At 45.4% G+C, this 15,258-nt stretch overlaps 1 protein-coding gene across 2 annotated transcripts in view; it reads left to right on the top strand.

Moving 5' to 3' along the window:
- Nucleotides 1-15,258, top strand: part of LOC115112536 (centrosome-associated protein CEP250-like) — a 330,336-nt gene that overhangs the window by 103,334 nt on the left and 211,744 nt on the right. For both annotated transcript variants that reach the window (XM_065013075.1, XM_065013076.1), the window contains exons 8-10: nucleotides 9,673-9,753; nucleotides 10,472-10,555; nucleotides 12,932-13,078. In XM_065013075.1, coding sequence (XP_064869147.1) covers nucleotides 9,673-9,753; nucleotides 10,472-10,555; nucleotides 12,932-13,078 — 312 coding nt within the window. The remainder of the gene's footprint in view (nucleotides 1-9,672; nucleotides 9,754-10,471; nucleotides 10,556-12,931; nucleotides 13,079-15,258) is intronic.

The raw sequence follows: 15,258 nt of genomic DNA, 5'->3' as shown, positions 1-15,258 counted from the left end.
AACTAGAAGCACAAGCATTTCGCTACACTTGCATTAACATCTGCCAACCATGTGTATGTGACAAATAACATTTGATTTGATTTGTATAATACATTAAGGGAATGCTATTTAAGAGCCTACATACAGCACAGTATGGAGTGGTGGATTCGATCTCTAGGTTTATGTCTAAGTTCAGCTTTAATTACCAGAACGACTCAGCAGTAGATGAAGTGGCGGAGGATGAGTTGAGAAAGGGAGGGAGGGGGCAGAGGACAAGGGAAAGGGAGGGGGAGGATAGACGGGGGAGGGGAGCAGTGCGGCAGTAAAGGATGCATTAAGCAATTAAAGTTAGGGCGCAAAAGAATGAAGTGATGCAATGATTTTTGCAGTAATTGCCTTCGCTATGACTGGCGATCACAGGGGAGCAGGGCAGAGAGGGGGGGACGGCAACAATATTGGTATCTTCTACTGAAAGTCCTTCATACTCATTCACAATCAAGGGTATACTATACACACGTGATACACACACGTATGCATTGCATACATATAAAAACACACACACACATATTCTAAATTGCACAGGTCCAAAGCAGAAGGAGGAAAATAGTATGCTTGGCTTTACATTTGCTTTGATTAATTCATATGTGGAATCATACTCTCTATCTCTGTTTCTCTCTCTCTCTCTCTTTCACCACCACAGAAATGTATAGAGACACCACCATCTGCACACATATACGTGTATAATTATGCATGCATCGATATTTGATAAAGAACACATGAGTTAGCACCCTGCAGTATTTGTGATCTTGAATGGTGGGATTATGTTAACAGTGCTCACACAAGCTCATCTATGATTTATCTGGTGCCAGAGCCCAAGCCGGCACTTTTTCACACTTTAAAGCATTTGTCTCGCCTGTCTGTGGGAGATAAGACAGTGGATATACTTGGGATGGGACGGAGGACAGGAAAGCAGGGGGAGAGAGAGCGAGGACTGGACAGAGACAGTGCCGATGGAAGGAGAGGTGTAACCTTTTGTTTGTGACTGGGGTGTGTGCTGAGCCCTCCCTCCTTCTCTCTTTCTCCTTCTCTCTCTCCTTCTCTGTGTTTTAGAGGGACGTCTGGCTCCCGCTGGCTGCGCCCTGCAGGCCCTGATTAATGCTAATTTATGCAGCCTCCGCTGGCACAAAGCAGGGCTGGGAGGGGCCCTCTCCCCTGATTACCAGCAGAGAGAGAGGGGGAGGTGGGAGAGGGGGTGACGTGGACAGACACCTCATTTAATTTAATACATTGGAGCATGTGGTGGCGGGGTGCGCCAGAGAAGGAGGGAGATAATCAAGAGCCCTGGCCCTTATAAATGTGCGCTGAGATGACACAGAAGAGATTGGATTTGGAAACGAGGAGCAAAGAAGAGCAAAGCCGAGCGGAACGCGATTGATTGATTCCATTCAAGTGATCACACCCGCTGATAAGGAATGAGTTATTTTTCTTTTTTAAAGTAGTTTTTCCCCCAAATTTAATAAAGTGATTGCGAATGAAGTGTTTTCTTAGCTCGGCCTATCCCTTATTCAGTGATGTTCTCTGTTTTTGCAGTCACACGTAACTAAATATGCATCATAAATTTGTGTTTCATATAGCAGAATCTACTTTAAAAATAACTACAAACAGCAGCAATATGGCTGCCAACACGTCCAAGCATTCCAAACTCAATTCCATAAATAAAAACTGCTTCTGTAGGTATTTTGGGCCCAGACTTCCCAGTGGCTCCAGTTCAGTAATGCAGCTCTGTGAAGTAAAGTGATACTTGGAAACCCTCCTGGTTCCCTGAAGACCTGCTCTGGCCATCCCTGAGCTGGTGCTGGTGCACCTCACGAGGCTCTGCTCTCTCTCTCTCTCTGCTGGAGGTTGATATGCTGTCCGTGCTGTGACGAATGGCAGGAAATCAGGAGGCGGCCATGACAGGCAGATTATGAGATCCCTCTGTCTACATGATTTAGCCTCTTAATCGTTAAACATGATTAAAGCAAACAAACGCAGCATTATTAGATTAGTCAGAAGGACATGGAGTCTTTGGCACTGATTATCTATTCCTTTTTAATGAAATGCTGCTCCGAATTAACATTGCTTTGGCTAATTTGATTTAGCACTGCCTCAAGAAATGCCAGACAGCTCTGATTCAACTGCAGACTGTTTGAGATCCTTGTCAGGAGCTTAAGACCAAACAGCAATGCAAGATCAACATTTCCAGCATTTTACAAAGTTCAAGAGGCTGATTGAGTTACAAGCGCTGCATTCTAAATGACAGAAGGGTTTGGATGAGCTAGTCAGAGATAGTAGAGATGGGATAGAGAAACTAGAGGGGGGGTAGAGTAAGTAGATATGGATGACAGGAAGTAGAGAGGGAATAGAGAAACTAGAGATGGGGTGGAGAAAGTAGAGATGGGATAGAGAAACTAGAGATGGGATAGAGAAAGTAGAGATGGGATAGAGGAACTAGAGATGGAATAGAGAAACTAGAGATGGGATAGAGGAACTAGAGATGGGATAGAGAAACTAGAGATGGGATAGAGAAACTAGAGATGGGATAGAGAAACTAGAGATGGGATAGAGAAACTAGAGTGTGGATAGAGAAACTAGAGATGGGATAGAGAAACTAGAGATGGGATAGAGAAACTAGAGATGGGGTGGAGAAAGTAGAGATGGGATAGAGAAAGTAGAGATGGGGTGGAGAAACTAGAGATGGGGTGGAGAAAGTAGAGATGGGTTGGAGAAACTAGAGATGGGATAGAGAAACTAGAGATGGGATAGAGGAACTAGAGATTGGATAGAGGAACTAGAGATGGGATAGAGAAACTAGAGATGGGATAGAGAAACTAGAGATGGGATAGAGGAACTAGAGTGTGGATAGAGAAACTAGAGATGGGATAGAGAAACTAGAGATGGGATAGAGAAACTAGAGATGGGGTGGAGAAAGTAGAGATGGGATAGAGAAAGTAGAGATGGGGTGGAGAAACTAGAGATGGGGTGGAGAAAGTAGAGATGGGTTGGAGAAACTAGAGATGGGATAGAGAAACTAGAGATGGGATAGAGGAACTAGAGATGGGATAGAGAAACTAGAGATGGGATAGAGAAACTAGAGATGGGATAGAGGAACTAGAGATGGGATAGAGAAACTAGAGATGGGATAGAGAAACTAGAGATGGGATAGAGAAACTAGAGATGGGATAGAGAAACTAGAGATGGGATAGAGGAACTAGAGATGGGATAGAGGAACTAGAGATGGGGTGGAGAAAGTAGAGATGGGGTGGAGAAAGTAGAGATGGGATAGAGAAACTAGAGATGGGATAGAGGACCTAGAGATGGGGTAGAGAAACTAGAGATGGGATAGAGGAACTAGAGATGGGATAGAGAAACTAGAGATGAACTAGAGATGGGATAGAGGAACTAGAGATGGGATAGAGAAACTAGAGATGGGGTAGAGAAACTAGAGATGGGATAGAGGAACTAGAGATGGGATAGAGAAACTAGAGATGGGATAGAGGAACTAGAGATGGGATAGAGGAACTAGAGATGGGGTGGAGAAAATAGAGATGGGATAGAGAAACTAGAGATGGGGTAGAGAAACTAGAGATGGGATAGAGGAACTAGAGATGGGATAGAGAAACTAGAGATGGGATAGAGAAACTAGAGATGGGATAGAGGAACTAGAGATGGGATAGAGGAACTAGAGATGGGATAGAGAAACTAGAGATGGGGTAGAGAAACTAGAGATGGGATAGAGGAACTAGAGATGGGATAGAGGAACTAGAGATGGGATAGAGGAACTAGAGATGGGATAGAGAAACTAGAGATGGGATAGAGGAACTAGAGATGGGATAGAGAAACTAGAGATGGGATAGAGGAACTAGAGATGGGGTGGAGAAACTAGAGATGGGGTGGAGAAAATAGAGATGGGCTAGAGAAACTAGAGATGGGATAGAGAAACTAGAGATGGGATAGAGAAACTAGAGATGGGGTGGAGAAAATAGAGATGGGCTAGAGAAACTAGAGACGGGATAGAGAAACTAGAGATGGGATAGAGAAACTAGAGATGGGATAGAGAAACTAGAGATGGGATAGAGGAACTAGAGATGGGGTGGAGAAAATAGAGATGGGATAGAGAAACTAGAGATGGGATAGAGGAACTAGAGATGGAATAGAGAAACTAGAGATGGGATAGAGAAACTAGAGATGGGATAGAGGAACTAGAGATGGGATGGAGAAACTAGAGATGGGGTGGAGAAAGTAGAGATGGGATAGAGAAACTAGAGATGGGATAGAGGAACTAGAGATGGGATAGAGAAACTAGAGATGGGGTAGAGAAACTAGAGATGGGATAGAGGAACTAGAGATGGGATAGAGGAACTAGAGATGGGATAGAGGAACTAGAGATGGGATAGAGAAACTAGAGATGGGATAGAGGTACTAGAGATGGGGTGGAGAAAATAGAGATGGGATAGAGAAACTAGAGATGGGATAGAGGAACTAGAGATGGAATAGAGAAACTAGAGATGGGGTGGAGAAAGTAGAGATGGGGTGGAGAAACTAGAGATGGGATGGAGAAAGTAGAGATGGGGTGGAGAAACTAGAGATGGGATAGAGAAACTAGAGATGGGATAGAGGAACTAGAGATGGGATAGAGAAACTAGAGATGGGATAGAGAAACTAGAGATGGGATAGAGGAACTAGAGATGGGATAGAGAAACTAGAGATGGGGTAGAGAAACTAGAGATGGGGTGGAGAAAATAGAGATGGGCTAGAGAAACTAGAGACGGGATAGAGGAACTAGAGATGGGATAGAGAAACTAGAGATGGGATAGAGAAACTAGAGATGGGGTGGAGAAAGTAGAGATTGGGTGGAGAAAGTAGAGATGGGGTGGAGAAACTAGAGATGGGGTGGAGAAAGTAGAGATGGGGTGGAGCAACTAGAGATGGGATAGAGCAACTAGAGATGGGATAGAGGAACTAGAGATGGGATAGAGAAACTAGAGATGGGGTGGAGAAAGTAGAGATGGGATAGAGGAACTAGAGATGGGATAGAGGAACTAGAGATGGGATAGAGAAACTAGAGATGGGATAGAGAAACTAGAGGTGGGGTGGAGAAAGTAGAGATGGGATAGAGGAACTAGAGATGTGGTGGAAGAAGTAGAGATGGGATAAATTTAGTTGAGCGTTAGTGTACCTGTGGCAGGAAGGATAAAGAAACTGAAACAGCAGGGAATCAGCTCAGCAAATCCAATGTATGTAATTTGGATGTGTGTTTGTGTTTGTGCTGTTGTGTATATTCGTGTGTGTGCATAATTCTAATCTGCAGTCCAGCAGAAGAGGAGCTCTGAGGTCCTGCTGGTGTGTAATTGGCAGCGGGTGCTGCATTGTTGTTCAGAATAATTCTGTCAGCATAATCCTCCTTTGTGCGGTTCATTAATTGCACTTAACATTGCATGCAATCTATCTGATTCAGGGCCTGCCTTTGAGCCAGCCTCAGCCCCTCTCCCCACATAAAGCCTCTGTCACTTCAAAGGCTAAAAGGACTGGCCTAAGCGTGTTTTCAGATTTTTAAATTTACAGTGCTTTTTATCTGTGAGTTTTACAGCAGTATGGCCACATTGTGTCTTTGCTGAAATGAATTGAACAGGCAGGCAGCCTCTCGGTCGTAGCAGCTGCTGCAGACATTTGTGTCTGAGGAGGGATGTAGTGTTTTAATGGCCTGGTATACACACATGTGGCCGATCATTTTCTATTCCACTCCGCTCACAAAAGAGAAAGTAAAAACACTTTTTAACAGAAACCCTTTCCCGGCTCTTGCATTCTATTTGGATAAAGCGTGTTTCTACTTGGGTTCCTGCTCCTCCAGTATTCCTCTGTATTGTGGAGAGAGAACCACTCAGGCAGCCGAGTCTAGCCCAGCGTGGGATAGAAACACTGTTCTCTCACGCAGCCCTGCCTCTGAATCACCCTCCTGCACACTACAGCCTTTTTTATTTTCCTGAATGAAACTTTAAGAAATCCATTTATGGCGGCCTTCGCAGCCTTGGCTGTCAGACACACGGCCGCTTAAAACCAGAGGTCAGCCCCAGACTTGTTTAATAGCTACTCAGAGCACCTAAGCGAGTGTGTGTCTGCCCCGACTCGCAATAAATACTCACTGGATGGGTCCAGGTTTACCTTTCCCCACCGGGCCCTTTAAAGGGACACCTCTTACTTTCTGGCCCATCTTCTTCCGCCACTCTCCCTCCCCAGTGAGCCTCTACCCAGGTCGGATGGAATAGTTGGGGTGGTGGACTGTGAAGCTGTTGCACATCTTTGGGTAATATGAAGTCTTGGGGAAGTGAAGACTATAATAGCTATCTCTCTCTGTTGGGGTCTGGTTAGTTGGTTAGTATTGGTCAGTATTTGGTTGGGGACCCGGGTTGGTCCGTCCAGGGCTTAGTTTGTCAGTCCACCCTGTATGGAGGAGAACCAGCACCTCTCCTCTCTGTGGACATGACAGCTGCTGGAGACCGAGATGGTGCCCAGCTCACATGAATACATTCATAAATGTACTATTGTCCTGCATGTATTACTGCCCAAGTGGAGAATGATGAGCAGTATTGTGGACTCCTCACCCGGGCCACCCCCAGAGAGAAAGGCAGGGAGAATAAGAAGGGAGACTGGGAGATATCGAGAGAAAGATTGAGAAGGAGTGAGGGTAGTGAGAGAGACAGATAGAGGGAGAGGGGTCGTCAGAGAGTGACGCAGAGGAATGAGATGTATAGAGACAGAGAGAGGGGGAGACGGAGAGGGCAGTGGGGGAGACAAGAGAGGAGTGCGGTGAGACAGAGAGGACTGAGATAGATAGAGACAGAGGCGGGGGGATAAAGAGTCTCCCCTCCACCTGTGAGCTGAGGCAGTAAAGGGCCTCTCTCAGGCAAAGCAGCCCCATCACTCTCTGCCAGACGAGGGGCTTGTTCTGTGTAGAGTGCCACCAGGGACCGCTGGGCTGCGCCTATAAACTTAATGAAGTTTGACTGAACTCATCAGCTTCTGAGAGCTAGAATCTCAGAGACTAGGAAACCAGATGCGGGGGGGACCTAAAAATTTTGATGGAAGAGGCTCACTTGGAGGTCATTACTGTGGTACAGGAAGTGTCTATGGACGGGGGGGTGGATAGGGGCGGCCCATCTGCTTTGCCCCTCCCACACCCCACCCATGTCTGATGGCACACACACACACCTGGTGCGGCAGGTAGCCCAGCGGTTAAGAGCGTTGGGCCAGTAACCGAAAGGTCGCCGGTTCACATCCCAGAGCCGACTAGGTGATCTGTCTATGTGCCCTTGAGCAAGGCACATAACCCTTAAACCCCTGTAAAACAACATGTTTCACTGCACCTATCCGGTGTATGTGACAATAAAACAGATATTTGTTACACACTCCAGCTCTTCCCAGGTCGGTCCAAATGAGACAGAGATGCTGTTGTTGTCCCTTGCAGGAGGAGAACCTGAAAAATACATTTTAACTAGCCTATGACCTTTTGTCAATTAGATTTCCTCGTCTCCTGCGTCCTCTCTCGCCTCTTTTTGAAAAAGGTCAAAGGTAATCGAGGAGAGTCGGTGAGGAAAGTGAACGTGGATCGAAATGCGTTTGTGTGAAATGATATGGTCCTTCTCCACTCATGTGTCAATAAGCAAATGACTTTTACAGGGGTGGATAAATGTGTAAAGTGATCAAAAGAAATTGAGTTAGTTATGTAATACATTTGATAAATAAAGCATTAAGTAGTATATTGTTTTAAAGCTGATTCAAAGGGAGGGGGTGTGGCAGATTACAAAACATACCGAGGTAGGATACACGAGTATCCTCGATGAAAGGTGGCTATCGAGGAGGGGAGGACATTTCCGTTGGCCTACTAATGAAATGACACACTCCTCGACCACTTATCGGTTTCAGGGTCACGGAGGAGAGACGACGTAGGACGATCTTTTGCCAAAACGAGAATTTATATTTGAGAGTATATGTCTTTTGGCAAATAAACTATCCGTTTTCATGTTTTTACATGTATTACCCTACTGTTGTCTAGACTGTGTTTATCAGCCTCCACTGTGTTCTGTGTAGCGTATGTCACACAGACATGCATGTGAGATTATTGATATGGGTATTCGTCTGGTTTGTTCCTGTGTGTCTGTTTCTCATCTATGCTTTAATTCAGTTCTTTGAGGCATATCCGTCTCTCTTTTTTCTTCTCTTTCCCCCGTCTCTGCCTGGTGGCAGGAGGGAACTTGCCATGCATTTCACGTCCAACTCAGAGGGTGTTGCTATGGTGGTTGCTAGGGATTTAGCCTAGAGTGACGTGAAAAGTCTGAATATTAAAGGTGTCCTTCTGATGCAGTGCTGTTTGAAGCTGTGAGGAATGAGCAATCACCTCTGAGAGACTTTTTTTGTCTCTCTCTTTGGAATATCAGGGTTGATTTTCAAACACACACCAAAGGATGGTTTGCAGAAAAGATGCCACAGGAAGAAAAAGATAAACAACAGTATGATTGGTTGTTCATTCATTTCCTCATTTCCTAATGTCTATGCATCTCGAACATCACGCTGCTCATACTAAATAGTGTGTACCATCTCATCTGTGTGAAAGCAGCTAGTTGTGTATAAATGACCAAGGACAGCAGATTCTCCACATTCTTGTAAAATAGGTCCTAATGTGCTTTCCACACATCTCTAATACACTGAGTCTCTGAAAGCGATGGCCCGTGATTGTGTGCTAGCTGGGAGAATGTCCTTGGTAGTTGGAGGTTAGGATATAATTGAGGATGTAGAAGTGGAGGCTGAGAACCGGGTGGGGTGGGTGGTGGGGGTGCATTGTAAACCGGGTTAAAGGCTCTCAGCATTAGCTAACTGGGCTCCACACTGTAGACGCTAATGTGGAGGCAAACGTCTCCGGCATGGAGAGCAGATCAGGTGTCCCCATCACGATCCCCGCCAGCTTTCATGAACTCAACTTAACTTTCTGTCTTCACAATGAAGGAATGCTCATAAAATACATGTTTCCCGGTTACTCATTGTCTGACTGGAAGATGGGTTTTCCAGCACCAGGCAGTACTCTCTGTCTCTGTTTAACTGTTGTCCTTCTCAGCCATCAACTGGCTGTCCAAACCAGTCTGTCTGTCTGTCTGTCCTGGTCTGTCCTGGTCTGTCCTGGTCTGGTCTGGTCTGTTCTGGTCTGGTCTTGTCTGGTCTTGTCTGGTCTGGTCTGGTCTGGTCTGGTCTGGTCTGGTCTTGTCTGGTCTTGTCTTGTCTTGTATTTGTCAGTCCTGATATGGTAAGACTGATGTTATTATTACGCAATAAGACCCGAAGGAGTGTGGTATATGGCCAGTATTTCACGGCTAAGGGCTCTTCTTATGCACAACGCAACGTGGAGTGCCTGGATACAGCCCTTAGCCTTGGTATATTGGCCATATACCACAAAACCCCAAGGTGTCTTATTGCTATTATATTATATTATATACTTGTTAGCAATGTAATTAGAGCAGTAAAAATCATTTGTTGTCATACCCGTGTTATACGGTTTGATATACCACGACTTTCAGCATTCAGGGATCGAACCACCCAATTTCTCATGAGAATTAGATGTCACACTGAAGTCACAACAACCATATTCTGTTCATTATTTTCTAGGGGAGTACTACTGACCCGACAGGATCCAGTCCAGTCCCACATCTTACAGAACAGAGGGGCAGAGAACTGCTGAAGACTGAGGTAGTCACACCCATCAAGTCAATAGCTACTGTCATGTAGCAATAATCACCCAATAAAGTCCCAGTGTCCCCCATACATGACCAAAATGCAATGTACACCATGAAGTAATCTAGTCTTTCCATTGTACTGATGTTGTCCAATAACCTGTTGATTGGAAACCAGACCCTTAACTATTGATGAATTACTAGTAATGTTATTGTGGTGCCATGGTGTCTCTGGGATTGTGTGTGTGTTTGAGTATGTGTCTCTAGGATTGTGTGTGTGTAGCTGTGTGTGACTGCATGGGGTTCAGGCTTATTTAGCAGGCAGATCAATAGCAAGCTAAATGGTAATGACCAGTCCCCAACTCAGAGCTCAAGGCCTGGGGAGAGAAGGACCTGCCCTACCCTGTCCGTCGCCCTCCACCTTCCTCCATCCCACCCTCCCCTCCCAGTTTGCAGCCACAGCAGCCGTCACACAACCTCAGGCAGCCTAGTTAGCCCTGGATAAAAAAGCTAGAACCCACGATCAATAGCGTTAGTCTTGTCTGCCTAATTGCTCATTGGTTGACATTGGCGCCAGGCTATATGTAAGTGCATGTTCTCTGAGTGATCGTCTGGCTTTGCCTCTCTCTATCCCACCTCACGCCTAGTGTTGGGTTCACACTCTGCCCCTCTCTCCTCTGTTCACCCACGTTCGGGATGGGAAAACCTGACCCGTTGGGCTGGCTGCACCCCAGTTATCATGTCGGGACGCAACCATCCAGAGGCTCCGGCGAGATGTGCTGCTCTCCCACCAGGCCCGCGACTCCCAGTCTGCTCAGGTAAATATCCAGCTAGGATTAATGACCAGCACCAAGATTAGCCAGTCATTTGCAGCGCCAGCTATTCCAATCAACGGCAGGAAATCAGATGGGCTCGTTTTGGCTGAACAGTTTATTATGTGATCCTACGCAGACGTATATGGCCAGGAAGCCGGCTGTGGACAGGGCACTATTGATTGGATTCATTGTGAATTACGTGAATAGATAAATGCGTGAGAGTGCATATATATAACGGTATTACTCATTCAGGTCCAAATGGAAAATATTAAAGATTTCTGCTTGAATAAATATGAAATATGTCTCTATCAGCACCGTCTAACTAGGGCATCCGCAGCGTTGGTTATTTGACATGATAATTAGGAAGCGTGTTTCTCTTTTCCTCTGATGTGATGATACTGCTCCTCTGTCTGGGATTTAAATGTGCTATTGATCAGTGTGAGGCTCGGGAGCTCAAATCAAAACAGTGCTACAGCCCCGCGCACTTGCATATATTTCTACCTTTTTACTTCTTGTTAAAATAAATATTTAAACTTTACCCCCCCCAAAGAAATATACTGTTATCTGTTATCCGCTTAACATACGAAGCGCATTTTGTGTTCCTACTCTCTGTTTTTCTCCAGTTGTAGTGTGCTAATGTCATGATTTAAATGAAGTATTGATCAGTTTAGGAGGGGAGAATAGAGAGAGGGAGCGATTGTGAGGGAAAGAAAGCAAGAGCAGGGTTATCGGCGTGGATCGCACACAGAAAGAGAGAGCTAAAGGGATGAGCCAGGTTTTTGGTGGGATTCCGTGGAAACGATTCCTATTTCATTGCTACTTTCTAATTGAGGAATAAGCAGCAGTCACCTCATCAGGCTTTCCAAGAGGGAGATAGGTGGAGGCAGCCATGATGCTTTTCAACAGAGAAAGAAGGGGAGAAACGCCCGCGCGGGTCCTGTTCTGGGCGGATTTGTGGATTATCTCTCAGCCTGTATGCAGATGTTTGATTAATGGGTCGTCCTGGGAGTCGTCTGGGACTCCATCTTGTCTGTTTTCCTTTCCTCCTCCTCTTGCTGCTGTTGTGATTAGCTACCACCATCACCATCTCACATACAGAAACAAGACTATGTCTCTGTCTCTGACCAACTAGACCAGCACCTGCATGGGTCTTTCCTTTCCCTCCTCTCTCTCTTTCTATCCCACTCTCCCTACTTTCCCTCCTCCCTCCCTTCCCTCCCTTCTCTCTCTCTAATATGATTTAGCAGGTAACTGTGTTGTGTTAATTAGAGGTAGTTTATTAGAGTTAGTGCTGTGTTGGCGTGCCGGGCCAGCCCACTGGCCAGCCTTCTGCAGGTGTCAGACTGGGATCAGTGGGATCCCTCACTGGTCCAGTAGTTTGTTTGGTTACATGTTGATGGTAAAAACACTAGACATTCTTAGAAAAAGGGTTCCAAAAGGTTTCTTCAGCTGTCCCCATAGGAGAACCCTTTTTGGTTCCAGGTAGAACCCTTTTTTGGTTTCAGGTAGAACCCTCTGTGGAAAGGGTTCTTCATGGAACCCAAAAGGGTTCTACCTGGAACCAAAAAAGGTTATTCAAAGGGTTCTCCTATGGGGACAGCCGAGTGATGCCTTTTTAGGTTCTAGGAATCCTGTCCAGTGATTATTACAATGATTTCAAATGTTGTTATTAGTTGTTATGCTGTTCTAAGTTGTTTTACATTATATGATGAATTCTACTGTTTCTCATATTATAATGATTATTTCCTTTTTCTTCGTTTAATGACACTTCAGCAGTTGGTTGTCAATGCATTAACTGCATATGAGTAACATTGTAGTATTTATATGTAAACATACATGCAGTCTGTTATCGTGTGTGTTGACACTCACTGACGCAAACCCCCGCTTCTAGGAGATGATAACGTTGAAATTGAAAAGTTATTTGATTAGTTAAGATCAGACATTCAGATTAGTTCCATGGTGATTATTCTTTATTGACCCATCATTGACCTGCTGTTATTGTTCAGAATAAGAACTGGACAATCTCTCACCATCAGTACTCGTTTTGGGTTTGGACAATGCATAAATTGCAACCATTTCAATACGGTAGGTTGTATTCGTCAGATAGATTTTTTGCTCTTATTTAATTAATCCAGGCGGTTTCTTACTCATCAGAGGCAGGCGGTTTGAGGCGGATGTCAGGGCTGGTGTTGGGAGAGCAGTCCTGGGACTCAGGGTGTCTGGACTTGGGCAGCTGGTGGTTCTGATCTGGGATCCGTGGTGTAGCAATGTCTCAGATAGACAGGCAGGCAGAGCCAAGACTAAATGAGAGGAGAGGCTCTTTGTACTGGATTGATTTTCTCCTCCTCTGCCGCCCTGCCTTCTTTTGTGATTCGATAGCTGGATGTCCATGGGCAGAGGATCTCTCAGCTGCAGACGGAGCTACAGGAGAGCCAACTGGAGCTCCAGAGGGGACACAGCCGAAGAGAGCAGCAGCAGAGGGACCTGCAGACCCAGACACAGCAGGCAGAGGAGCTCCACACTCAGGTAGAGAACTCACCGCCAGTCTCAGGCCGCCTCTCCCTGTTAGCTCTTGTTCAGCCATGATGCTTTGTGTCTACAGTTCTTTGAATGTGTGTGTTGGGTGTCTGTTCACTAGTGCACGGTCTAGAACCAACCAATTTACCCCCAGGAATCTAATCCAAATGTGTTTGAAAAATGTAGAATAACTCATCATACAGGTTGTGTCCACTTTCTTGTGTCTTTATCATTTAAATGTGTTTTGTATAGAAAGCATCATAACCATCTGTTGCCAAATTAGCTAAACTGTGAAAGTGCGTCATCTTATAGAGGAGCTTATCTGTTGACCATAAAATAACTCCTTTAGAAACTTGAAGATGTCTCACTTTCTAGCAAAACTACATAGTCAGGGTACGTAAGCCTAGGTTAAATCTGCACAATGATCCAATAGCAGCATAATGGGCGATAATCCTCCACGTTGATGGAGGCACAACATCCTGTCTTATGGACCAAAGTGCCATAGCGGTACAGCCCTGTATTGGTTCCATTAGTACAGTTGTGCTATCTGATGCTGGGTCGTGGCGTGGGAACATGTGCTGAGCAGCTGGCCCTGTCTGCCTCTGACCCAGACCACCTCTCTACAGTCTAACTGGCAGGCCAGGAAACATGAGTCAGAGCAGGATGACTATGTTGTTTACTACAGAGAACTGGGGGGATGAGGAGCCTGTCTGTCAACAACAGACTGACAGACAGACACACACAGACAGACGGGTAGATAGTCAGACATGCACACAATAAGGCAGACCAGACAGATATGTAGATATTAAATCCATAAATATACAGTAGTTAGATACTTTTTTATTATTATTATTATTTTTACCCCTTTTTCGCCCCAATTTCGTGGTATCCAATTGGTAGTTACAGTCTTGTCCCATCGCTGCAACTCCCGTACGGACTCGGGAGAGATGAAGGTCGAGAGCCGTGTGTCCCCTGAAACACAACCCAGCCATGCCGCACTGCTTCTTGACACACTGCTCGCTTAACCCGGAAGCCCGCCGAACCAATGTGTCGGAGGAAACACCATGCACCTGGCGACCGTGTCAGCGTGTATTGCGCACGGCTCGAACCAGTATCTCTAGTGGCACAGCTAGCACTGCGATGCAGTGCCTTAGACCACTGCACCACTCGGGTGGCCTGAGTAGTTAGATACTTAAAGAGTTATACATTCCGGTAAAAAAAGGTCAGTGTTGTGGTCAGCAGAAGGAGATGTGGTCAGCTGAAGGAGATCTCTAGCTGCTGCTGGCCTCCCCTCCTGGAGAGAACGGCAAACCAATCATATTCAGAGCCAGTGCTGGCTGTCAGCGCCTGTGTCACCTGTCGCTAGGTCTCTAGGCAGACTCTCTGCAGCGATCCACAGCAGCGATCTGCTCTACATGCCTGATGGGATCTCATTCACACTTGTCACTCTATCAATGACTGCACCATTCCCTGAGCTCTCTGCCTTTATCTCCCCCTTCTATCTATATGGAATAAAATGAACGAGTCAGTTTCTTTTCCTTCATAGTATTACTATATTCTGTAGCCTCCTGTAACTGTACAGTCATGGCTAGAACGGATGTTTACATCAGTTATGTCCAATTAATGGATGCTGTGTATTGATATCCAAGTGCTCTGGACACCAATGGGGTATTATGCTAAAGTCACTACCAGCCTATTTCCTCCATGTGCTATCAGTGTCCATTAATGATGAACTAATCAACTGTCTTGTCCTATCCTGTCCTTACTCCCTGTGTGTTTCATTCCAGGCCCTCCATGACTCAGATAGTCATTATCACCGCTGCGTCAACCACCTTTAATTTTCTGCCATTTCGGCCATTTTCTACTCTCCATAATGACGTGTCACTGTCCTTTCTCCCGAGATTGAATAGATTTTAATGTGGTGACTCTGGTCCCTGTCCATATTAGTCATACAAGCTTCTGCCTAACCTGAAAGAAGTTCACTCATAGGCGGCACGTGAGTTTTAAGTTTGGGGAATCACATTTTTACCATAAAAAATGCAAACAGATCATTAAAAACGACTTTGTCTGATCCATATAATAGGTCTATGTGTCACATCCGTCGTAGAAATGAGTGGACCAAGGTGCAGAGTGAGTAGAGTTCCTCATATTTATTTCAGTGAAACTAAAAACAACAAAGAATAAATGAA

This window comes from Oncorhynchus nerka, linkage group LG28 (genome assembly GCF_034236695.1).
Source record: "Oncorhynchus nerka isolate Pitt River linkage group LG28, Oner_Uvic_2.0, whole genome shotgun sequence".
NCBI classification, from domain to species: Eukaryota; Metazoa; Chordata; class Actinopteri; order Salmoniformes; family Salmonidae; genus Oncorhynchus; species Oncorhynchus nerka.
Note: the sequence above shows the minus strand (reverse complement) of the source record. Positions and strands in the feature narration are given on the sequence as shown.